Here is a 26,225-nt window from a genome sequence, read left to right on the forward strand (position 1 = left end):
CATCCGGGACTTCCCCCAATCACCATGAGTTTTCAAAGATAATGGCCAGTGGCTCTGCAATCACATCCGCCAACTCCTTTAGCACTCTCGGATGCAGCGCATCCGGCCCCATGGACTTGTGCTCGTCTAGCTTTTCTAAATAGTCCCGAACCACTTCTTTCTCCACAGAGGGCTGGTCACCTCCTCCCCACGCTGTGCTGCCCAGTACAGCAGTCTGGGAGCTGACCTTGTTCGTGAAGACAGAGGCAAAAAAAGCATTGAGTACATTAGCTTTTTCCACATCCTCTGTCACTAGGTTGCCTCCCTCATTCAGTAATGGGCCCACACTTTCCTTGACTTTCTTCTTGTTGCTAACATACCTGAAGAAACCCTTCTTGTTACTCTTAACATCTCTTGCTAGGTGCAATTCCAGGTGTGATTTGGCCTTCCTGATTTCACTCCTGCATCCCCGAGCAATATTTTTATACTCTTCCCTGGTCATTTGTCCAATCTTCTACTTCTTGTAAGCTTCTTTTTTTGTGTTCAAGATCAGCAAGGATTTCACTGTTAAGCCAAGCTGGTCGCCTGCCATATTTACTATTCTTGCTACACTTGGGGATGGTTTGTCCCTGTAACCTCAATATGGATTCTTTAAAATACAGCCAGCTCTCCTGGACTCCTTTCCCCCTCATTTTATTCTCCCAGGGGATCCTGTCCATCAGTTCCCTGAGGGAATCAAAGTCTGCTTTTCTGAAGTCCAGGGTCCGTATTCTGCTGCTCTCCTTTCTTCCCTGTGTCAGGATCCTGAACTCGACCATCTCATGGTCACTGCCTCCCAGGTTCCCATCCACTTTTGCTTCCCCTACTAATTCTTCCCGGTTTGTGAGCAGCAGGTCAAGAAGAGCTCTGCCCCTAGTTGGTTCCTCCAGCACTTGCACCAGGAAATTGTCCCCTACACTTTCCAAAAACTTCCTGTATTGTCTGTGCACCGCTGTATTGCTCTCCCAGCGGATATCAGGGTGATTGAAGTCTCCCATGAGAACCAGGGCCTGCGATCTAGTAACTTCCGTGAGTTACCGGAAGAAAGCCTTGTCCACCTCATCCCCCTGGTCCGGTGGTCTATAGCATACTCCCACCACGACATCACCCTTGTTGCTCACGCTTCTAAACTTAATCCAGAGACTCTCAGGTTTTTCTGCAGTTTCATACTTGAGCTCTAAGCAGTCCTACTGCTCCCTTACATACAGTGCAACTCCCCCACCTTTTCTGCCCTGCCTGTCCTTCCTGAACAGTTGATATCCATCCATGACAGTACTCCAGTCATGTGAGTTATCCCACCAAGTCTCTGTTATTCCATCATAATTCCTTGACTGTGCCAGGACTTCCAGTTCTCCCTGCTTGTTTCCAAGGCTTCTTGCATTTGTGTATAGGCACTTGAGATAACTCGCTGATCATCCCTCTTTCTCAGTATGAGGCAGGACCCCTGCCCTCTCGCGCGCTCCTGCTCGTGCTTCCTCCCTGTATCCCACTTCCCCACTTACCTCAGGGCTTTGGTCTCCTTCCCCTGGTGAACCTAGTTTAAAGCCCTCCTCACTAGGTTAGCCAGCCTGCTTGCGAAGATGCTCTTCCCTCTCTTAGGTGGAGCCCGTCTCTACCTAGATCTCCTCCTTCTTGGAACACCATCCCATGGTCAAAGAATCCAAAGCCTTCTCTCCGACACCACCTGCGTAGCCATTTGTTGACTTCCACGATTCGACGGTCTCTACCCAGGCCTTTTCCTTCCACGGGCAGGATGGACGAGAAGACCACTTGTGTCTCAAACTCCTTTATCCTTCTTCCCATGATGATGTAGATTTTATATTCTGCCACATACCCCTATAAAGGTCAGTTCTCAAAGTCATATCTCCTGAAATATTACGGACCTGCCTGCCTGGAGTCTTCTGCATCAGCCTAAGGGTGGTAGATGTCTGAAATTTCAAAGTCCAATCCCGGGCTGCTAGTAGGGAGAGGAGCATGCTTACTTTCTCTCCTCCAGGCCCCTCATCAGGTGGTTGGGAGGAGGGGTGATAGGGTTTCTGGTACTGTTCTGCCTGCAGTCTTGTGGCTGCTGCTATGGAGCTGTCATTCGTACCCTACTCTTTTCTTAGCTTTCTGCCCTTACCCTACTTTCTGTTGGGGTCCTTCTCCCAAATAAATACTCCAGTTTGTCTGCTTCTCATAATTTCTGTGAGCAGCAGGAAAATGTAAATGACCTGATTCTTAGTTCTTATAAAGAAAAGGAGTACTTGTGGCACCTTAGAGACTAACAAATTTATTTAAGCATAAGCTTTCGTGAGCTGCTGCTCACTTCATCGGATGCATTCAGTGGAAAATACAGTGAGGAGATTTATATACATTAGAGAGCATGAAACAATGGGTGTTACCATACACACTGTAACCAAAGTGATCACTTAAGGTGAGCTATTACCAGCAGGAGAGTGGGGACAGGGACGGAACCTTTTGTAGTGATAATCAAGGTGGGCCATTTTCAGCAGCTGACAAGTTCTTATAGTTTCCTATTAGTGAAAACTGACATGAGTCTGGTCAACTTTTACTCTGTGGTAGCAAAGCTTAGTACAGCAGCCAAGGCATTGGGGCTTTCTGTCTAGACTTAAGAAAATAACTTTCCCTTCACATCTGAAAATTTAATTATCTCTGCAATCATAAGCTCTGTAAAAGCTGTCTGAGGGTTTAGCTAGAAGAAACTTCTGATCTTGCCATTTCTGAGGGAGGAGAATACTGTTTCCCTCAACTATTTTGGATGCTATGGCCTACTTCTGGGGGATAGAAAAAAGGGGCAAAATGTGAATTTTAATGTGATTAAATGGATTAAAATCAATTTTTTTTTAATTCTCAAACACAGAATTACTGTATACACACAACAAAACTACACTTGGAACCCTGTTCTCATGCTAGAATCCCGGCATTAGAAAGAAGGTTGAAAAAGGCCTAGCTTTTTTAACTGAGAAGGAAGGGAAAATACCTTCTTCTTTTTTTTTTTTTTAAAGCAGAATTTCCTTTTCACCTATACAGAAAACTGGAGTCTAAGCTAAAAGAAATGGGTATCTAGAGTCCTCTTTGGAACTCCCCTCCACGAAGGGAGGGGAGTTTTCTGACCCTGGGTCATAATCTTCCAAGACCGATTGTCTACTTATGAATGTTTTCAAACAATGATTAAGTGATTAAAAACCTTGGCATTCAGTCAGAAGGGGATGAAGTTCAAGTCCGGCACTTCCAGGGAAATATTTTCTGTGTGAATCCAATCAGAAGCTTGCTAACCTGCTTTAGGGGATGCAATTAAAGCAGAATGGAAATTTCCCAATAAAAACAGGAGGCTTAATATATGATATATGAACATCTAGGGATTTGAAAAGGAAAAATCAGATCTGTAAAGTAAATATTGCCATGCCTTCTTTACCTAAGGAAACAACGATACTTTGGAGCATTTGTTTCTGAGGTCAAATAGATAAGTCTCTGGAGAAATTGCCAGCAGTGGCCAGACATTAGTTTAAACTTTTTTGTCAGCTCTGTTATGACATTATCATTATACCTAAAAGACAGCATACCTAGAAAATTTAAAGTTGTCAAGAGAATTCCTCAGCCTCTCTTTTATATTGGATATATTTGTGGATACCCTGAGGTTTTTAACTGGAACTACAATGCCTATGTGCAGAAATCAGACTTCATCTTTGCTTGAGCTCATGGAAGACTGATATCCAGGTGAAACAGTTGCTAGCTTTGAAAAAATTCTTATGAGGAAAGGTGGGGAGGCTTTTTGGGGAGAGTTCTTGTCAGTGGTGGCTTGCTTAGTAGAAAATTGGTCATTACCACCATCCAGACTTTAAGAAAGATTTCAAGACTTATTTAATTAATTAAAAAAAAGTTATTTCTATACATCCAATGAAGTGGGCTGTAGCCCACGAAAGCTTATGCTGTAATAAATTTGTTAGTCTCTAAGGTGCCACAAATACTCCTGTTCTTTTTGCAGATACAGACAAACACAGCTGCTACTCTGAAACCTTAATTCAGTTTGTTCAGAAATCCAAATAAAAGATTCTGGATATAAGAAGAAGACAGTAAATAAACACTAGTCTAGTCCATCTGTGGTCTTAAATAGATTTTTCTTTGATTTATTTTCATGGATAACACTAGAAACTGTAAATAGCTACCAATGAGTTTGAACAAATGGAATTCAAAGATGAGTGAATAGGAGAATTACTATACCAGTGGCCTTTCCATGGCAGAAAATTTCTTATCTGTTAACCTTTTCTTCTAAATAGCATGTCATCTAATCTGTCATTCATTAATATAATTCCTACACGTAAAAAATGTTAGCTAAGGTTCCTTAAAGGAAATGACCACTCGCACAAACCCTTAAAACCAAAGAAATGTCAATTATGATATTTGTTTTTAGCCTACCATAACCCCTATTCATCACACTCACCACTTTCACTAACAGACTCCTCCTCTCTTTGAATACCATCTCCAACGTGTTCAATAACAGTACAAACACCTCGTTCCTCAGAATCTCACTGTACTGTGAAACCTTAATTCTGACATCTGCAACATGTAAATGTCTATTGAACATCAGTGCATTGTTGAAGTGTATGATGTGGTGTTTTATCATGGAGAAGTATGTGGTTGGAGTTAAAGTTTTGAGGTGACATTTGTGGTGACATTTTAATTTTAGCATAAGATTAGTTTTTAAAAAATAGAGGGGCCACCTCTGAAAATATTGGTTTAAACGACTTGCTCAGCATCATGTAAGAAATCTGTGGTAGAGCTGGAGATGGAACACAGTTCTCTAAGTTCCTAGATCTGTAGTTCTCAAGCTCCTCCCCACAGGCTGCTTGCGACGCAATCGGCACAGAGCTGCAGCCCATGTGACATCCTCAGGGCGATACAGGTAGTACTGGATGTGGCCCACAATGGAGAAGCACTGTCCTAGACCCATGTCTTGACAACACCACTCTAAAGGGGCAAGGGGGAAAGCATAGGATCATGTAATTAAAGATTATCATTCACTGTGTGTCTCGCAGTGCCTTATAGAGGTGGAGATGCAGAGTAGCCCATTTTAAAGAAAGTATAGCCAAGTATGAAGACCTCGTCTAATCTTTCTGCAAGACAGCATGGCCAAATAGATTAAATTGGTTTCTGTTGCCAGCTGTGCCAGAAGTGATCTTGGGAACCTTTCAGCTCTTCACACATTTCCTCTGTGAAAACATTTTGAATGACACTTGTGTACCTCCTGAGGTCCTGCTTAATAAGAAGAGCAGTGAAGCACACCGCTGGTTTGTGGATGTAATAAGATTTGAACTCATCATCTCCTGGATGCCAGTGCACGTTTCCATAGGGGAATTTCTCATATGCTGCTCTGGCACTTTCTTATTTAAGGAATCACATATTGAAATTACTGTAATTTTGTGTCTTTACTTTGGCATTTTTCTTTCTACTTAAGTAGAAATTGCTAATACTATGGAAAAGATCCAAGTATCAATCTGTGCCATTATTGGAAAGCTGAGGTCTCTGGGATTCCTGATGAGCTAAAATCCTAAGCATGTTCCCCAAAGACCACTGGAGTACATAAGAGCTCTGATACACATTTTACAAGTCTTAGATTTTGTATGACTCCTAGCACCTGCAATACTCCTGTACAAACAGCTACTGTGGTCTATATTGGACACAGTTCTTAAATTTATACTAAACTTATTAGACTGATATTCTTTTCACTATATAGGAAATGAAACTAATCTTGGAAGTATGCTATGTGTCTTGTGACTGCCTCCCTTTTATTATGGCTTTGTAAAACTGTAAAGATTCTTCTCAAACTATAAAAGGAAGCTGCACCCTATTTTGCACAATACAGTGTTTTGCAAATATGTAGTTTAAGAAAAATGTGTTGTCCTTTGAGTTGTGAAACAGTATACCATCTTAATCTGAGGACTTCAAAACTTTTTTAAAGAGTTTAAAATTTTGTTTAGTTCTGGACTCTCAGATACAGTAAATACCAGTTAAAATGAAGCATGTTCTTCCTTCCCAATAAGGTAGTGTACAGAATCTTGAAAGATTTTTTCCATGCCATGTGTTCAAGAAAAGCATTGACGTTCATGCTTTAACAAAAACCTTAAAGAAATAAAGAATTAAACCTTAAAGAATTAAATTAAACCACATAAAGAGAATATCATAATTTTCCAGGCTTCCTGATGTAAAGGTCAAGGAGAATAGAATAAGTTCAGACTATTTTAGGTTTCTCCCTAACTTTGATGAATGCCAGCATATCACATTTATTTTTATTTTGAGTGGAGTTTCCAGTGCTCCTTGGATCAATGGATAATGTTTTTGTAGTGACTTGGTGTTGTCTCATTGTAGGAGTAGGATTTTATATTTGTATTAGAGGTTATAATGGGCAGTTATAATAATGGAGTATGTATTAAATGTATTAAAGTATGATTTGATTATTTTGCTAGCTATTTTTTTTTTAAATAGCAGAAAGGAATGACCCTCTGGGGCATTGGTAAAAATGCATTTGACAGACTGCTAGTGTCTGTACTGAAGTTAAGGCAGGGACAAACCAGAACAGTCCTTATGACTGATTATGGTCACCCTTTTGTTTTAAAATAAGTTATAATGTCTACTGTGTTTTTTTTATATGTATTATAAATTAGGCCCTTTAGTTAAGTATACTTTTTTTGTTTTGTTTTAAGGTTTAGTAAGTAGGAGACAGAATTTTGTATTGTGTCTCTGTTAATGAAATTAAAGGAATGTTGAAGGCCCAGGCTATATTGTGAACTGTTTTAATTACAAAATTTAGTAAGGTTTAATTTACAATGCCTTTTTCGCTTAACATAAAACACTGCTGTTTGTATACTTTTAAAGGTCTTTGTAAAGGACTGTTTGTGTAAATGAAAAATGTATGCATTTAAAAAAAATAAGGTGTAAAGGCCATTGTTAAAACCAAATGGTCCAAAAAAAAAAAAGGGGTAAAAAAATTTAACAAAACTTATTAACGCTAAAGAACCATCAACGTGCGTTCATAATTAACAAAGGGCATATTAACAACCCTGAGATAAAGGCTGGCACTCCTAAAAACAAAACAATTAATTAAATCAAAACTAAAACAGAATGACCCTTTTGGAAGTGTTTTGGAATGTTAACATTAAAAAAATAACACCAATTAAAAAGTAACCGGTCACGAACTAACACAGCAAAATCCATAAACTTTAACGAAAAAAAACCCAACAAAAACTATAAGAACCAGGTGCTTGGCCATGGGACTTTGGGTTTGTTTTGCCATAACTTTAGGAGTATTGGATCGTGACCAACAGAGCCCGGCTCCCCTCTGCAACCAATCTGGCTGGCCACTAAATTAATCCAGACTCTGGACTGGTAACTATAAACATCAACTGGCAGGAGTGTGTGTGTAACTAAAAAGCCAAATGCTAACTGCTGTATTCTCAATAAATGTGGTGTATTGCCTTTTTCCCTGAAAAAGACCCCGTGTCCTTCTTATAAGCATAATATCATCTTCTGTGATCCTAAGGGTTAGCAACAAGAGCAGATGAATTGTTAAGGATCCTAGATTAATGCAGATACCTTTTAGTAAGCAAGCAAACTGGGAGAAATAGAAACTCAGCAGAGTTCTTTCTATAAATCAATAGTATTCAGTTTCCTTCCAGGCAGCTATCTTAAACAATTTGTATTTGATTGTAAACTCAGTATTGCTAACCACAAGTGATGAAAAAATCATGTAAGTTCATAATTAACCAAGGAATGTGTGGGCCCCTTTCTGAATGAGGGAGGCAACCTAGTGACAGAGGATGTGGAAAAAGCTAATGTACTCAATGCTTTTTTTGCCTCTGTCTTCACTAACAAGGTCAGCTCCCAGACTGCTGCGCTGGGCATCACAAAATGCGGAACAGATGGCCAGCCCTCTGTGGAGATAGAGGCGGTTAGGGACTATTTAGAAAAGCTGGACGTGCACAAGTCCATGGGGCCGGACGAGTTGCATCCGAGAGTGCTGAAGGAATTGGCGGCTGTGATTGCAGAGCCACTGGCCATTATCTTTGAAAACTCGTGGCGAACCGGGGAAGTCCCGGATGACTGGAAAAAGGCTAATGTAGTGCCAATCTTTAAAAAAGGGAAGAAGGAAGATCCTGGGAACTACAGGCCAGTCAGCCTCAGCTCAGTCCCTGGAAAAATCATGGAGCAGGTCCTCAAAGAATCAATCCTGAAGCACTTGCATGAGAGGAAAGTGATCAGGAACAGCCAGCATGGATTCACCAAGGGAAGGTCATGCCTGACTAATCTAATCGCCTTTTATGATGAGATTACTGGTTCTGTGGATGAAGGGAAAGCAGTGGATGTATTGTTTCTTGACTTTAGCAAAGCTTTTGACATGGTCTCCCATAGTATTCTTGTCAGCAAGTTAAGGAAGTATGGGCTGGATGAATGCACTATAAGGTGGGTAGAAAGCTGGCTAGATTGTCGGGCTCAATGGGTAGTGATCAATGGCTCCATGTCTAGTTGGCAGCCGTTATCAAGTGGAGTGCCCCAAGGGTCGGTCCTGGGGCCGGTTTTATTCAATATCTTCATAAATGATCTGGAGGATGGTGTGGATTGCACTCTCAGCAAATTTGCGGATGATACTAAACTGGGAGGAGTGGTAGATACGCTGGAGGGCAGGGATAGGATACAGAAGGACCTAGACAAATTGGAGGATTGGGCCAAAAGAAATCTGATGAGGTTCAATAAGGATAAGTGCAGGGTCCTGCACTTAGGACGGAAGAACCCAATGCACAGCTACAGACTAGGGACCGAATGGCTAGGCAGCAGTTCTGCGGAAAAGGACCTTGGGGTGACAGTGGACGAGAAGCTGGATATGAGTCAGCAGTGTGCCCTTGTTGCCAAGAAGGCCAATGGCATTTTGGGATGTATAAGTAGGGGCATAGCGAGCAGATCGAGGGACGTGATCGTTCCCCTCTATTCGACATTGGTGAGGCCTCATCTGGAGTACTGTGTCCAGTTTTGGGCCCCACATTTCAAGAAGGATGTGGATAAATTGGAGAGAGTCCAGCGAAGGGCAACAAAAATGATTAGGGGACTGGAACACATGAGTTATGAGGAGAGGCTGAGGGAGCTGGGATTGTTTAGCCTGCAGAAGAGAAGAATGAGGGGGGATTTGATAGCTGCTTTCAACTACCTGAAAGGGGGTTCCAAAGAGGATGGCTCTAGACTGTTCTCAATGGTAGCAGATGACAGAACGAGGAGTAATGGTCTCAAGTTGCAGTGGGGGAGGTTTAGATTGGATATTAGGAAAAACTTTTTCACTAAGAGGGTGGTGAAACACTGGAATGAGTTACCTAGGGAGGTGGTAGAATCTCCTTCCTTAGAGGTTTTTAAGGTCATGCTTGAGAAAGCCCTGGCTGGGATGATTTAACTGGGAATTGGTCCTGCTTTGAGCAGGGGGTTGGGCTAGATGACCTTCTGGGGTCCCTTCCAACCCTGATATTCTATGATTCTATGAAGTTCCTCCAAAATCATGAGCTTATTTTAAATCATGAGATTTTAAAAATGATTATTTTTTTGTCTTCTGGGCTTTGAGCCTTTAGGGTTTGTGTTTTCAAGCTTTTTTTTTTTTTTTTCCTGCAACCCTGAGAACTAGAAATATTCTTCCCTCCTCCCCTGCACACACCCCAGTTGGAAGCTGAGCTGCTTATGCAATTTCGTTACTCCAGGAGCTGAGGCTTATATCATGACACAATTGCAGGAGTTGCTAAAATTGGAATTAATGCATTTCATGAGCTATACTCTTAAGTTTAAAAGAAGTCAAGTGTTTGAATCAGCTCTGCCACTAAAGGGAAGAGTTCAGGGTTACCGCTTTCCTAGCTGCCTTGTAGCACTACACCTGTAGCCCCATGGGCAGCTGTGGTGTGAGCTGGCAGTTATGGAGTGGGTGCTGTCCCTTCCCCACTGGCCACACACTGTGTCACAGGGAAGGGAAGAGAGTTAACTCCAGCTGCTCTCCCACATATTTCCTGCCAGACTATGGAACTCCTTGGGAGAGCAGGACAGGACCTTGAATGGCTCTGTCTGAAGCTAGGAGAGTACCTAGTGAAGGATGGCTCCCCTTCCCCAGAGAGCCATGCAGATCATAAAAAGGTGCCGGGGAGAGAACAGAAACTGAGAACCCACAATCTGTTATGTTCTCTGATCCTCTGTAGTTAGAGCAGCCTGGGATCTATGAAGTTTAGAGTTGTCATATCTCGTTTTAGATATTATCTGGAAAGGATATTTAATTCAATTTCAGTCTCTGCCACCTCATCCCTGTTCAGGGACCCCCTATCACAACAGCCTGCTGTGTATGGGGATAAACTCTTTTTCAGTGGGGTGGCTTCAGAGTTCTGCTTCAAGGGGTTCTATTTCTGCCTACTACTTCATTCCAAAAAAGAAAGAAGGATGACATCTAATATTATGTCTGACATCTCAACAAATTCATCTGTTGCTTCAAATTTCAGGTAGGTACCCTTTCTTCAATAATCCTTTCCAATAAGCCCGTGAATTGATTTGTGACACTTGACTTACAGAAGCTTATTTCCATGTGGCAGTTCATTTGGCTCGTAGGAAGTATCTATTTCATGGTCAATGGACTTTGTTGCCAATTCAGAAGGCTACCTTTCGGTCTCTCAACAGCTTCAAGCATGTTTAGCAAATGCCTCTCTGAGGTGATAGCATATCTGAGGGGACACGGCCTTCAAGTGTGCCCCTTTCTTGATAATTGGTTGATTCAGTGAGCACACTTCCTAACAGAGAGATTCACATAGTTCTTCAGCTGTTTTCCCATATAGGTCTCACAATCAACTGCAAGAAGTTTATTCCCACCCCTACTCAGAGGAGCAAGGTTGGACTCAGTGTTATCTAAAGTGTATTTTCCTCAAGAGAGGTTTTATACAATAAACATTTTATTTCAAACCTCTACAGTCAGCCAAAAAAATGCTTGAGAATCTGTCTCACCTTACTAGATCACATGGCAGCGTTTCCTTAGGACTCCATATTCAAGACTCCACCTCCATCCTATTCAGAGGGCTAATATTAATTTATCAACCAATCAGGCGCAGTATGGACTACTGGTAGAAGTACCAAAAGTGCTGCCATCTCCATGTTGGTGGACAGATCTTCAGATCTGTCAAGTTGTTCTATTCCACCCTGCCCCCTTAGATTCATTGTGACAGATGTGTCGAAGCAGGACTGAGGTGCACAGTTGGACAACCTCCAAATACAGGAGGTCTGGGGTTTTGACGTAGTCTCAGTGATATAAATAAATTAGAAATCAGAACTGTTTGTCTAGTTTGCAAGACTTTCCTACCCCTGCTTCGATGCATCACTGTTCAGGTCCTAACAGACAATCCAACTGTGATGCACTATATAAACAGCAAGGAGAGGAGGAAGCATCTGTCCCACTATGGTGGGAAGTGGTTCTTTTGTTGGCATGATGTATTTTTTTTCATTGTGTCAGCCTGATATCCCTTCATTTGCTGGGTGCTCAAAACAGTTTGGCAGATTATCTCAGCAGGAGATAGTCACCCATAAGTGGGAGGTGAAAGACTTGGTTCTGCAAGTATTTCTGAAATAGTGGGTCTCCTCAATAGACTTATTTGGCTGTTAAAATATTTAAAGGATCAAACCTGTAAAATGTGCATAAGTGCATCTGAGTTATTTATGTATCATTAAAGGGATGCTAGCAAAGATTTAATTAGTGTTTCTAGATTGCCTTTAATGTAGTCTTGCTGCAGTAGATGGTTGACTCATGGAATAGATATAGAACATTTTAAAGTGTTCTGGGACATCTCTAATTCTTAGCACTCCTTTGAATAAATATAACTTCTATTTTCCTGCACTACCACCCATTTTTTGAGTAATATGCAGACAATTAATTGTTTAACAAAGTTTGTAAAATCTTCAGACAGGAAACTATGTCCTCTTTTCAACAAAACATTGCAAGGTTCTGTACAAATATTGTGTTTTGTGAGACCCTGGACAATAGATAACTGATTTTTCCCATTTCACAGATGAGTAAACTCAATATTGTGTAAAACACTTTCTGATCACAATCTGTGACAACTCTTTGGATCTACAAACTCAAACTCCATAAAGTGTGTATGCGAAACCCATACAGCCATATTAATTAAAGTGGTGTCTTTTTTGAAGGGTTAGTGAAATTACTGTTTAAATACTTGGCAGCAGCATAATGTGTTGTAGATTGCAGCATGCATTTTGAATGGAAATGGAGAATCTGTTATGTTTATGACTCAAAGGATGTTGCACCTGCTGGGTGTCCTCGGTCAACCCAAGCTTTTTCTTAAAATGTCAGGTGTTAATCAAGTAAAATATCATACTGTTAGCAAGTTTTTCTCATAGAATAGGTTAGCACTAGTCTCTCTCCTGTCATCGCTACTTTGAAATCAGCAAAACTGATGTGAAGTACCTCTTTGGAGTGCTTTATCACAACAGCAATTTATCAGTGTTGTACCTTGTCACAGGATATTGTATTATAAATAAGTTTCCTAGATCGTAGGAGATCTCCAATGCCACTAAGGATTTGTCATCTTGGATGCATCCTGTTTACCAGTTCCTTGATAACAATTGAATATTAAATACTATTTTTGATTTTAGCAACTCTTAACGTCAAATGAATGTTTACTTGTATTGTATTGTGGAACACTTCTCATGAAGGTATAATTTTTCCAAAAGTACGAACTGAATGAGGAGAGGTCCAGTTATGGGCATAATTTTTGCAGTGTCCAAACTGAAATTTTGAAATGTTCTAAAACCATATTCCATTTCATATATTCAGTTTAAATTGAGTTTGCTTATTTACAGTATACAGTAGAACTTCCAAGTTATGAACACCTTGGGAAAGGAGGTTGTTCGTAACTCTGAACCAAATGTTATGGTGGTTCTTTCAAAAGTTTGCAACTGAACATTGACTTAATACAGCTTTGCAGAACTAGGCAGAAGAAAAATGCTGCTTTCCCTTTATTTTTTAGTAGTTTTCATTTAACACAGTACTGTACTGTGTTTGGGTTTTTTTTTTTTTTTGTTGGTCTCTTCTGCTGCCTGATTGCATACTTCCGGTTTCAAATGAGGTGTGTGGTTCATACTGAGGTTCCGCTGTAGCTTTTTTAAAGCAGTGATGCCTTCTCTAAAGTACCTCTATTTTTAACACACACACAGACACACACACACAGACACACACACACCCCCATGAAGCACTGGCTTAAACTCAAGGATCTGTTGTACGGTCAGCCTTATCTGCTGACTTTGCTGATTAAAATAAATGTTCACCATTTTTGTTAGTCCTTCCCATTAACTTTGATGGGCTTTGGATCCAGTTTTGGGGGGGGAGATTCTGTTCTGGCTCATGCATCAGCAGAATTGCTAACTTAGTTTCGATTGCAACATTTTAAATTGTTAATGTGTGAACTTGGAAAGAACCTAGCCAGAGTTTCACTTCCCCAGATAAGCTGAGAAGTTAAAATTAAAAAAAGAAACAAACAAAAAAACGTTTTTACTAGTAAACTGAGCAGAGTTGATCTGGAACTGTCAAATAAATATGGAACCACACTTTAAAAAAAAAAAGTCACTTTTCAGAGAAGAAGCATGCTATATCCATAGTCAATTATTTTATGCTTCTGCCTTGCATAGTTAGTTGCTGTTGGGGAGAAAAAAAGTTTGATTCAATTTCAGGTACAAATGTTGGTCTGTTGTAACAAAATAAGCAATGGGTGTTGGTACTGTAGCTGATATAACTTTGTCATTTTGCGGATAGATTTTGGAAGATGAGTGATTTTTTCTGTACCTCCTAGAAGAGAGCCAGTAATTAAAAATACAGTCTAAACTTTGTCTGTGCATGACCAGTATAGGTTATGTTATGGTTCTTTAGAAAATAAGGCTTTTCTTCTTTCTATTGTTACTTTCCACAAACAAAAAGTATTGTATGATCAGGTGAAAGATTCTAGCAAGAATTACTTGTAAAAATCTAGGCAGTATTACTATAGGAGAGGAGTAGCTGTTCCTGGAGAGTAATGTTATGATATAATGACAGTAATAACAATTTAAACATTTATATTATGGTGGCAAACCAGGTCACGGTCCCATTGTGCTAGGCACAATATGAACACGCAGAAAATGACAAAAAGCTTGCAGTCTAACAAATAAGAGAATAAGGCCTTGTCTACACTACAAAGTTTTGTCGGCAAAAGTTGCCTTTTGCTGACAAAACAGGAGGTGTACACACTACAAAGCTACTTTTGGTGGAAAAACTCTGCTGTTTTGCCGACAAAACCACCTCGACGAGAGGCATAAAGCTTTTTGCGACAAAGTCAAAGCGACAAAGTGTCAGTATAGACACTGCTGTTTGTTTTGTCGACATGACAGGCTTCCACCAGTATCTCTCAATGCCTGCAGTGACATCCCTGCTCACTGTTTTGATCTCTGCTGCCCTGCATGTATGCACCCCTCCCCTGTCAAAGCTCATGGAAGTATCTGACAGCTGAGTGTGCTGCTCAGTTTGGGGAACAAAGAGCAACTCATTAACCACATCATGCTCCTGTTCTGCCCTGCATTACGAAGAGTGGCAGGCAGACTGCTGCTGGCAGGGGAGGGAAGACATTCCTCAGCATGGAGAGCTCACAGAACTGCTCAGGATACCGCTCTGGGCAGCTGAGGAGGCTGTTGGAGCACGTGGAGGGAATCACAGAATCGCAGGCAGGCAGGCAGAGTAGGTTGCTTCAGGAGAGACTGCTGTGCCGAGCAGAGCCTGGGGCCTGCTGTCTCCCCTGTCCCAGACACACCACTGTCCTCTCCCTCCCCCACGCCCCCCCTTCAGTTGAAAAGCGGCTGACAATCTACTAGGATGCCCCTAGAACGATGGCATTGAGAAGCCTGCATCATGTGATGCTGTATCTGCCCCATGAGGCATTGCAAACCCTTCCCAAAGCACCCTACGACCAGTTGCACAGTGGCATAGCTACTCTAGCGCACTGCTCTCTGTTTTGATGGAAGAGCTGCTAGTGTGGATGCACTTTACCAACACAATGAGCTAGGGTGGACATGCAACAGCGGTTTTAATTAAAAAGGCATAACTTTTGCCGGCAAAACTTTGTAGTATAGACAAAGGCTAAGTGGACAGACAAAGGAAAAAAATAACCAACTGCCTAGCTTGATTATGAGAGAGACCAAAAGCAAAAAGTAATTAGACTTGAATATTAAAATCTGATGCAAACTTCCAAAACAAAGTTGGTTGGGTCTGATGGTAATACTATGTAAATAGTACCCAAAATGTTTTAAACTCTGTCTCTACTGTCAAGAACCCACATCCTTACTCAGAGCCGTCCCTTGGGTAGGGTGAATCAGGGCGACCACTCTGAGCCCTGCGCTTTGGAGGGCCCAGCAGGCCAGTGCGATTGGCCAGCATGGTCGGTCCCGGAAGAGACTAATTGGTCACTTCCACTCCGGGCCTTGCACCTCCCCCTAGGGATGGCCCTCGTCCTTACTGTTACATTATTATAATTTTATTACATATCTTCATAATGTTATAATTTTGTATGATGCTTAATTGATCAAAAATATATGGTCCTGCCCAACAGGGCCTCTACAGTGAATAGAATAGAAAAGCAGACCGAGGAAGAGGGTAGGAAAGAGAGACCAGGGTTAAAATAAATGGATCCATAGAGTAAGGAAGTGATGTAAGCTCTGACACTTAAGTAAAAACTGAGCCTAAATAGTAAACAGCACCAGCGTCTAAAGCCCTGATGCAGCAAAGCACTTAAGAGTGTGTGCGACTTTAGAACTACATAGATGCTTAAAGTTAAGCATGTGATTTAGTTCTGTTGACTTTATTAAAGTTGCACACACACTTAAGTGCTTTGCTGGATCAGGACCGAACTTGTTAGTGGAAAGTAAAAGTTTTTGAAGTTGGCTTTAAAAGAAAAGTTGAGGGCATTTGAGACCTGATTCAAAGGCCATTGAAATCAGTGGAAGCAAGTTTCTTGGGATTTGGGGAGTGGGGAATTATCACCAGAGTGAAAGTCAATTGACAGGATTTTGAGTTGAAGGAGAGGAAGAACAGACTCACTCAAGACGCTTGGAGAGAAAGGGAATGAGGGAGAGATTGTATTGGTAAGGAAACAAACAAGTGAGGCTTTCTTTATGGTAGGGAAAATTGTATGCAATGATTTTGTAGCACCAACATGCTGGAACTCCTTTTTATGGAGATTTAATACATCCTGGAAGCAAGTAATGTTTCTGTAAATCAGAGAGCAATGTTCCACTCCCCTCCGTCTGGGCTGTAGGCTTTAGCTAACTTTATTAGAACTGTTTTGTGTACAGTTTAAAATGGTATTTGAAATATGAGATCTGAGTGTGGTGTAGCTATTCATTGCTAAATCATTTTCATGGAGTATATACTTATGGCTTATTATTCTAATACACTCTTTTTTTTTTCCAGTATCCCCTTATGTATGGTCTGATTCTTGTGATCTGTTGGTGTTCTCTGGTTTGTTTTAGTCGAATTTACATGGGAATGCACTCAATTTTGGTAAGAGAAACACCACACATAAAATCTGTTACTTTACATAATGATGACACCATATAACTGCTTTTATATGCCTCTGTAATATTCAGATATTTAAACTACAGTAAGGTATCTTGTGCATTGTGGTAATCTGAGGGGCTTTTTTTCAGTATATGTTACTGTATGTGGATCCAGTACTCTATTGTTAAATTGAAATGAAATAAATTGTTTATCATTATATAATTGATTAGAAAATAGAAAAACTATACGGTCTACAAAAATTTTACCTAGTAACTTTATAAGTGTACAGAAAAGGCAGCTGTCCAGAACCCTAGATGCTTTTGACATAATTTTTAAAAATAATTAACTAAAACTAGCAAAATATGTGCCCTTATTAAGAGGTAATAGTTTATTGCTGATTAGATTTGTAACTAAAAACATTTTCACCACACATACTTAAAAACAAAATAAATTGTATAAAGCATTTTTCACATAGTAAGACTGTCTGAAGGACCAATATTATGGTTAAAAATTCTGTATCAAGCTTATTAACTTATATAAATCAGTTACACAATTAAAATTAATTGCCATTCCTGTTTGCAGTTTCAGTGCAGAAGTCAAGGACTAATAGGCAAAGGGACAAAATTGCCCTCTTCCTCTCTGATAGTTCATTCAGAGAAGGGTTGAAGTACTTTGTTAGGGCATGAGGAAAGCTTTTCATGCTCATTCAGCTTTCACTTGATGCTTTTGCAAAGTGCCAAGGTGACAAGTTAAATCTTATTTAAGGGAAGAAGACTTTCACGCTACAGCAACACTGGGAAGAGAGTGTACTTGGTCAGTAGTTTTGTATTTCCTTGATATTCTGGAAGATATCTGCATGGTCAAAGGGCTTCTCTCTCCCAGCTCCACTGCTGCTTTTCTTCTTGCTACAGTGAAGTCATAATCCTATTTTTGTGACATGCCTTTGTATGGATTAGACTAATACTATGCTGCTTCTGCCTTTGTGTTAACAGTAATGCAGCATGATGATAGCTTTATAGGACCAAAAACGACACACATTGATGAAGTAACCCTTTTTCAAACACACAACTTCGGTAATTCACAAACGTGATAAACACATTATGAAACGCATCTGGCAGGTCAATTTGTTTCTTAGTCATGATATATTAAAAATTACCCAAGTAGGGCAGTCTCCTTTTTAAAAAAAATTACAAAATACTTTATGGAAGTTTTAAAAAAATAAAGCATATTCAGTACAAGTATAACAATATGTTTGGGACACTGCGGAATCATTTGAATAACAAACTAGTATTCAAATGAATGGATTTTTCCTAACATATATTACAGCTGTGTACCTCTACATACTGTAAAGAGTAGAGATACCAGTACTTTGTTGTTGCAATCCCAGAGGGTACTTGCTAAGGAATTCTGTTGTAGGCCTAGTGGCCATTAGTAATATCTAACTGTGACACTATCTGCTAGTTTTTTTAAAGTTAGCAAACTTTGTTGCTGTTTATCCCATTCTTACCTGGCAATCTTTCACAGTGGGTTTTACCTTTGTCTCATTCTTAGGAGTGCAGATACCAGAACTTGGCAGCTTCAGATGAGGCTTAGGACCACTTACCACCCAGAAACCATCTCTGTTGAATCTTAGGCTCTTTGTACATTGCATTAGAAAAGGAGCAAGTACAATTCCTTCCCCTACTATTAGAACAAAACTAGATACATTGTGAAAGGTAAAACATAAGAAAAAGGAGATTTCAAACATGTGGAAACCTCTCTACCTACAAAGCAACTAAACTATTCTCCATGCTAATGTAAATTACAATCTGAAATGAATTATTGAAATAATTATTTCAAAGTTGGATATGAAATTCTTTATTTTTACTAGGATTTCTATCATACTAAATGATTGTATCTTTTATCTCCTCTCAACAGGATGTTATTGCTGGATTTCTGTATGCTATTCTCATCTTGGTTGTCTTCCATCCAGCTGTGGACCCGATTGATAACTTCAATTTAACTTTCAAGCATGCACCGCTAATTATCATCAGTCTTCATTTAGCCTTGGGGGTTTTCTCTTTCACTCTTGACACCTGGAGCACATCACGAGGAGATACAGCTCAGATTCTGGGTTGCGGTGCTGGAGTTGCTTGTGGATCTCATTTTAATTACATGTTGGGTCTAATGCAAGATCCTTCCCCAGATACATTGCCTTTAATTCCTCCCTCCATCACTGTGACTTTATTTGGAAAAGCCATATTGCGGTTATTGATTGGAGTCGTACTACTGTTGTTAACAAGAATAGTGATGAAGAAAATCACCATCCCACTGGCCTGTAAAATGTTCTCTATACCGTGTGATGATATACGACAAGCAAGGCAGCTCATGGAGGTTGAACTTCCCTATCGCTATATTACATATGGAATGGTTGGGTTTTCTCTCATGTTTTTGGTTCCTTGCCTGTTTCTTTTTATTGGTCTTTCTTGAGGTAGACTTATTAACTTGACAAGGGAAGAAGGGAGGTATTTGCCTAATGTAAGAAAAGGTGCACTGGTTTGCTATTGGCAGACTTGTGAGCTGTGCTTTAGCAAGGACTTTAACAGCAATACATGACAGGCACTGCATTTAAAGGAAATTGCACATCTTAGGTATAGTGTCAGGCCAAAAGCCAAGAATTGCTCTCCTGAGAAGTGCTATACTCTATAAATGCCATGTCTATTCTTAATGCTGTAATGATGTGTGTGTATACATTCAGTACATATATATGTGTGTATACACGTATGTAGTGAAACATACATCACACTGTACCTGTATACTTCAGCATATTGACAAAGGTGTCTGACAACTGATCAGAAAGTTCCATTTGTGTTCAGTTTAAGTCATTTCATAATAACTTACGAGTTATTGAACAACAAACAGCTATAATGGAATAGCTTACATGTTTTTCTCCATTCTTCCCCAATCTCAGTTGTTTATATAGATGGCGTTTCTAATGGACCAAACTTGCAATGAAATCAGTCTTAAAAACTGAAGTTATTTCCTTCAATCCCTTCCACAAAATAAAATGTCTAGGCTGACATTGGTTTTAGGAATAAATAAAACTGTTAGATTCAGGTACTGTATTTTATGGCTTAATAATTGTGCCTTTCTGTTGCTAAATTAAAAAATGCCATATACTGTGATGTAAAAATATGACAGCTAATTTTATTTTAAGTCATACATAATTAGGCAGATATTTTTAAATGTAGCTGTCCACATATTAGAATGGTTAATTTTAACTATACTGATCACAATTTAGCCTATATTTAAAATTATATAGATGGAATGAGCTGAACAGTGAATCACTAAGCTCAACAGGTTGTGAGTGGACAATAATTCCCTTTTGTAGGTATTTTTTATGTGCATTGTCGGTTACCGGTAGAGGATATATTTTTCTGCAAATTGTCTTAACAGTTTATATACTGGACAAGTGTGTCCAATAGTAAGAAATAAATTATAAACAATAACAATGCACACCCTAGATATCCATGGCCTCGTTTGTTTTGTTATTCCAAACTGATTTTAAAAGGGCCACTATTTTTAGAGGTGTACTTAAAAAATCCTCTTATCTTGGCTTTAGAAAAAGTATATAAATTTAAATGCACAAATTGCATATATTGTAGTTCAAGATGTCTTATCACTTTTACCCATACCTAGACAAAATATATAAAGGTCAAAGCAAATTTCATTGTGATCATTCTATAATAAATTAAACTAAGTGTTTGAAGCAAAGACAACAGCATTGTGAATGCATAAACTATTTGTGCATAACAGGGTTGTTTTGAATGGCTTTTAACAGTAATGCACTTTTCAGCTTTATAGCGCCCTCTTTTCTGCTGATAAGTAAGATGCAATCCTTGGAATATCTAATTTTACATGAACCTGTGATTGGAATTTCATTTTGTCCATATGATTGTTTAGGTTCACATGTTGCCTAAGCGATATGTCAGGAGTTGTTATTGCAATGTTGCAGTATTCTGACAAGACAACTTGTGTTGTGTATCCATATTATATGTTCAGGAAGAACCTTAACTTGATTAAAAGCTTTCTGTTCTAGCTTAGCTATTCACTTTAACATATAGTTTTGTAGAGGATAACTTGGAATTGGAACTTTTTGATTTGGAGATATGAACTCCACACTCTATTAATAATATGTATGTTAACAACACTTAGTAAAGGCACTGACTGACTTCCTATCTCTTTCTTATTAGACCAGTCAGTAGATCATTTTATGGTACGCTGACATCTGAAGTTGTGAAAATTGAACTTTTCAGGTGTGCATTTAGAAGGCACTGTTGGTTATGAATGTATTCCACTGATTTCAGTGTGTGAAACCACCAACTTTTTTTAACAGTTGAAGAGGTGTTTAGCTTGCAAAAAAAACTTGGTTAGCTTGTTTCCGTACTTATTTGTCTATTTATGATTTTCTGTCTATTCCTTTATTACAGTGTTGTGGGGTTAATGTGCAGTAGAAGTTAAATCCCATTTCCAAGGTGTTGAGAGAGGGGATTTGGTACTGGTATGGTTCTGGATTTATACTTAGATGTTCTGAGCAAGTAACTCGGGAGAATATATAAAAAGGCATTCTCCTTTAAAGCCCTGCACAGATAATTTGTAGCTAATGTAATATTAAATTGGCCCTGCCAGAGGTAGAAATAATATTTGTAGAATGGTTTCCTTTTCTTTAAATAGCCTGGCTTTACTCTTCTAGTGAAGAATGTTTAAATAGTAGTAGAAAGGGGCAGTTACACAAGAACTGATTGTTCCAAGTAAAAAATTGCACTCGTGGTTTATAGGAACTTGAAATTGAAAGCATGGGATTGTTCTTAAGGCTGAGTTTATAGTTGTACTGCACTGTTATACCATAAATGCAAAAGAAATCTCTGTTGCTGAGAGAGCTCATTGTGTAGTAGATACAAAATCACATGCAGTCATGGTTTCCAGAAGACTAGGAAAAATTGCATTGTAGCTTATTCTACTGTTACTCTATATATTTTGATATTTTGTACATTGCATTTGGTAGTTTTAAAATGTCATTTCTCATGCGCAGAGTAGTTTATTCTACAGGAAAAAGGTACATCCAAATGTCAATTTATATAGCACTTTTACAATCCTGTCCTTAGATCATTGCTGCTTACTCGAGTTTCCATGAAAATGGAATATTAAAACCTTTCTTTCATGTTTCATAAGGGGGTTGGATCATGTGGGTAGTGTAACAGAAGATGCCATGCAATACAGAAAGCAGTATGGGGCAGGGAAAAGAGGTAGAATGCAAACGTTTAACAGAGTTGAACTTTAAAGAAAGTTCATACGAACATTTGATTGAAAGTCTAATTTTGTTTTGTGGTTATATTTTCTAAATTGATTCTTCCAAATCTGTAATTAACACTTGACAAGTGATATAACTTGAATATTTTCATTGGCCTAAACAGATATTCTATCCCTTTATCATTGGAGTTGAGCATGAAAAACAAAGACTTATAGTTGGAACATCAGCTTGTACCAAAATTAAAAAAATTATATATGCTTTAAAATGATGGTGGGTAGCAGTCTTTTCAGAGTGGGAATACACATGAAAGAATTTGAGGAACTTTTATGAGGTAGTGTGAGAATTTAATTATTTAAATATAACTGTGCTAGAGAACTTTCTCAATTCTAGATACTATTTCAACTTTTAGGAATATGCTGTTTCTTTAAAGAAGTAGGTCTACATCCTTTACTAAAAGATATTAGAATACTACATTTGAGTTGGGTTTTTTTGCTTACTATATGCAATTTAAATACAACTGAAAATAATGTTAATATAGGGCCTAATTTAGCAAAGAATTTTGCACAAGGCCAAAGAGGCTCTAAAATATTGACTTATATGTCTGCCTTAAGTATGGAAGCAAGATGAATTTTTTTTCTGACCTGGCACTTAAATAAGACTAATATATGTATTACACTGTCTTTAAAAAAGGAACCCAGTCTATTACTTTTTCATGTTTACAGTATAACTGCCACTTTTGCTTGCTAAACTTACGTTGATGTTGAGCTGGTTTATTTTATGCAGTCATGCACAAGGCTAAGTGTTTGATCACATTTGTCTTATTACTTAACTTGCTAATAACATTTTTTTAAAAAGTATTTTAAAGGTAAATTGGCAAACCAAAAATAACTTTTGCTTTGTTTTAAGTTTACTTGGACTTTTCCTTTTAGGTACAGCTTTTTCTGAAAGCTATAAAGATGTATTTTAAACATCACATCTCTAAATATACTTTTTTTTTAAACCACAACAGTGTTAATTGTCCAGATTTTAAAAGTTGTCATTTTTTTCTTTTTTGCTGTTACATTTTAAATTTGCTTCTGTGTTTTTGTTACTTATTTCCTGGTTTTGTGTCCCAGAGAGGGTCCTATACTATTTGTAAGCAAATGCAAACATTCTATTACCTATGTAAAGATTTTGTCATTTTGAACTTGTAAATATTTAAGGGCTGTTTGTGGCTCAAGTCATGAGAACAAGTCATGCATGCTGTAAGTAAATTCATCTGTTGTGCTAAAAGTGGTTTTATCTCAGTATTTGCTTTCTAAATACGAAAGACAGGCAAGATTTTTAATGCAAATATTTTAAAGTATTAGTAATCAGAACATGGGAGGACATAGATGCCCAGCTCCCATTAACTTTGTTGGGAGTTTTAAATCCAAGCCCTTGCGTCCTGAGCGGAAAATTTACCTTTAAAGGCTTGACGCTGCTGTAGTATGCAGACATGCATCATTGTGCATGTGGAGTAGCTAAACTTATAAGATACAAAAATAACATACTCATTTTTGAGAACTGGGTGATTACTCTTTATAGAATAACATATAGGACTCAGTCCAATTTCACAGCTGTCTCTTTTTTTCATTTTAATTGTTTTCTTTACGTGGTACTAGTACTACATTGGCAAAAGTGCATTAAAGCATTCCCCTTTGTATTATAATTATGATGACGAGGGACAAGATCCCAGAGTAATACATAAAGCAGGAGAATTAATATACTGGGAAACTTCAACATGTCAAGGTCTATGCACTCTATTCAGTTCTTTTAATGGTAGAGTGTTTTGCCTTGTGAGCTTCACTGAAATATTTTAGAGTGACTTTGAGGCAATTGAAAGAAAATTGATCTTTCTTACGGCCTTGCATTCCTGTCAGGAAGGCTCCTTGAATGATTTGCATCACTTCTTTATTCAGAAACAGCTGACAAAAGCTTAATTGGTCACTGCATTTTTGGCATAAACAGCTGATCTTGTTCAGAATTTACTCTGGATGTATTTATCATTATATAATTTCAGATAATTTGCATTTGTTAACTTTATACAGTGCTTCCTTCTGAATGAAAAGGAATAAAAACACCTTAACTTGGAAAATAAAATCAGATTAGGCAAAGTAGCACTTAGTACTGGTGAATTATTGTCTTTAAATTGCAAATATGACATGCTAGAGCCAATTCCAAGCTGGAAACTATTTTGGAAATTTGCAGCTACTGACCAATGAAGACTAGTTTTATAAAACAATCATTCAGTGATAATGGTTACAAAATATAAATTTGGCTCTTTCAGTAGCCATTGTAAAATTTCATAGGTGTACTGGTCGGCCACCAGTAACACGGAAGAATTTAAAACACACACATTGGGATTTGAAAACTTTTCTTTGGTACATTCAGTTTTGATCCGGAAATAAACTAGATGTGGGTGGGAGAACTCACCAAAACAAATTGATAGCAAATTTGTGTTTACAGTATATAGGCAGCCTAATTAATAGTTACTTCTTGCAAGATCCATGAAGAACAGAACATATTTAAAATTTAAATGGGAAAATTTACTTTAAAGCTATTTATTTTTCATTGCAAATAAGGGCTTTATTAAGTTAGAGGGTTTTAGTAGTACTTGATTTTTCTGTTATTTAATTTTATAGTTACTTTTCTTTTGGTTTTGAAAGTCTCATGAATGTCAAGGTTAGTATTACTGAAATAGATGCCAGGTTTCATTACTTCATTCAAATTGCCCCAAAATAGCTTAACTGAAATTAGGTAACTTTGAGAAACAAAGAAGCCCAAGCCCAAAACAAAACAATAAAACCCACCACCTTATAAACAAAAACACAACCAAACAAAAAACCTCTAAAGAATAAAAACTCATAGGCATATTTTGGACCAAATTTTGGTGTACGTGAATGTGATGTCAGAATTTGGCCTATACTTGAGTTTATGGGATCTGTAGTATACTGCAGCTGAAATAGGAATTTCACAGAATAAGATACATATAGGAGTGTAATCATTTATCTGTTGTTTTCTCCCATTAATGTTGTGGTGTTCATTAATGAAAGCAAATATTCAATATAAAATATTTTATAGACTTTCTTCATTTTGTGAGGCTGCCAGCAAACTCTTTCAGTAAACCATAATATATTTTTAAACTGTTGCCAGCCTCTCAACATCTTGGAGAGAACTAAAAAAAGCAAAGAAACCCAAACTTGCTAGCACAAGTCCTGAATTATTTGCAAGATCACATAATGGTTACTGTATGATAGTGTACAACCTGACATTTAAAGATAAAAAGAACTGTTCCGGTATTTCTTACATTATGGTTAATGCTTTTGCACTCATTGTATACTCTCCACAGTTGTCAGAATTAAAATTTAATCTTTAACTGATAACGGAAACAATATTTGTAACTCCATCTGCAATGATTGGATAATAAATTACTGTTGGAATCAAATGTTTGGTCATTTCTGCTTCCCACGTTAGAAGGGATATGTGGTTGGATGCCTAATGTTAGGGTAAATTGTTGGCTTGAGAAAACCTACATATATTTAGCTCTTCATATAGTAAAAGTCATTAGGATGACATTAATGTGTGACATTTTCACATTTAACTTTTGAATCCTTCTGAAAACAACACGTTGACAAGATTTTTACTGTCTGATACAGTTATGTGGCATTTTGTCAGTGTCTCATACCCTAAATGGGAAGCCAAATCATTGATCAAATTAGATAAAATATTTTATTGCTGAGAACTATAGGTCCTATCTTCTTTACCACCTTCCCCATTCCTTACCCTTTCTTGTTCACAGAAGCATGCTCCTGCTCCACAGTATCTGATAGAAATTTGCTTTCTAGAAAATGAATCAAAGCAGGCACACAAAGAAGCAAAATGTCTGATACAACCCACTGGTTTGAGAAGTATATGTTAATTATTTATACTACTGTAGCACCTAGGAGCCTTATTCATAGACCAGAACCCCACTGTGCAAGATGCTAATACAAATACAGAGATGATCCCTGTCCCAGAGAGCTTACAGTCCAAGTAGAAGACAAAACAACAAATGGATACAGACAGACAGGAGAGTATACAAAAACATTTTGCCAGTGTTGGTCAGCATGATAGGTGTTAGTACTCATAGAACTCCAAAATGTCAAGTGAGGAAGTTTAAACAATCAGTGCATTATGGTATGTTCTACCTTAAGAAGTGCATCAGAGTTCAGAAACCTCTGAAAGAGGCAGGAAACAGCTTCCTCCTCCCTTACCATTTCTAATCTGATTATAGGGGATTTGATATTAGTCCTCTATGCTTTGCTA

At 38.4% G+C, this 26,225-nt stretch overlaps 1 protein-coding gene across 2 annotated transcripts in view; it reads left to right on the forward strand.

Moving 5' to 3' along the window:
- Positions 1-25,365, forward strand: part of SGPP1 (sphingosine-1-phosphate phosphatase 1) — a 45,786-nt gene extending 20,421 nt beyond the window's left edge. The window contains exons 2-3 of one of the 2 annotated variants that reach the window (XM_073349884.1): positions 16,523-16,612; positions 18,527-25,365. In XM_073349884.1, coding sequence (XP_073205985.1) covers positions 16,523-16,612; positions 18,527-19,078 — 642 coding nt within the window. In that variant the 3' untranslated portion in view covers positions 19,079-25,365. The remainder of the gene's footprint in view (positions 1-16,522; positions 16,613-18,526) is intronic. The other variant, XM_073349885.1, reaches the window with a different exon arrangement.
- The last annotated feature ends 860 nt before the right edge of the window (positions 25,366-26,225 follow it).

This window comes from Lepidochelys kempii, chromosome 6 (assembly GCF_965140285.1).
Source record: "Lepidochelys kempii isolate rLepKem1 chromosome 6, rLepKem1.hap1, whole genome shotgun sequence".
Classification (NCBI taxonomy): domain Eukaryota; kingdom Metazoa; phylum Chordata; order Testudines; family Cheloniidae; genus Lepidochelys; species Lepidochelys kempii.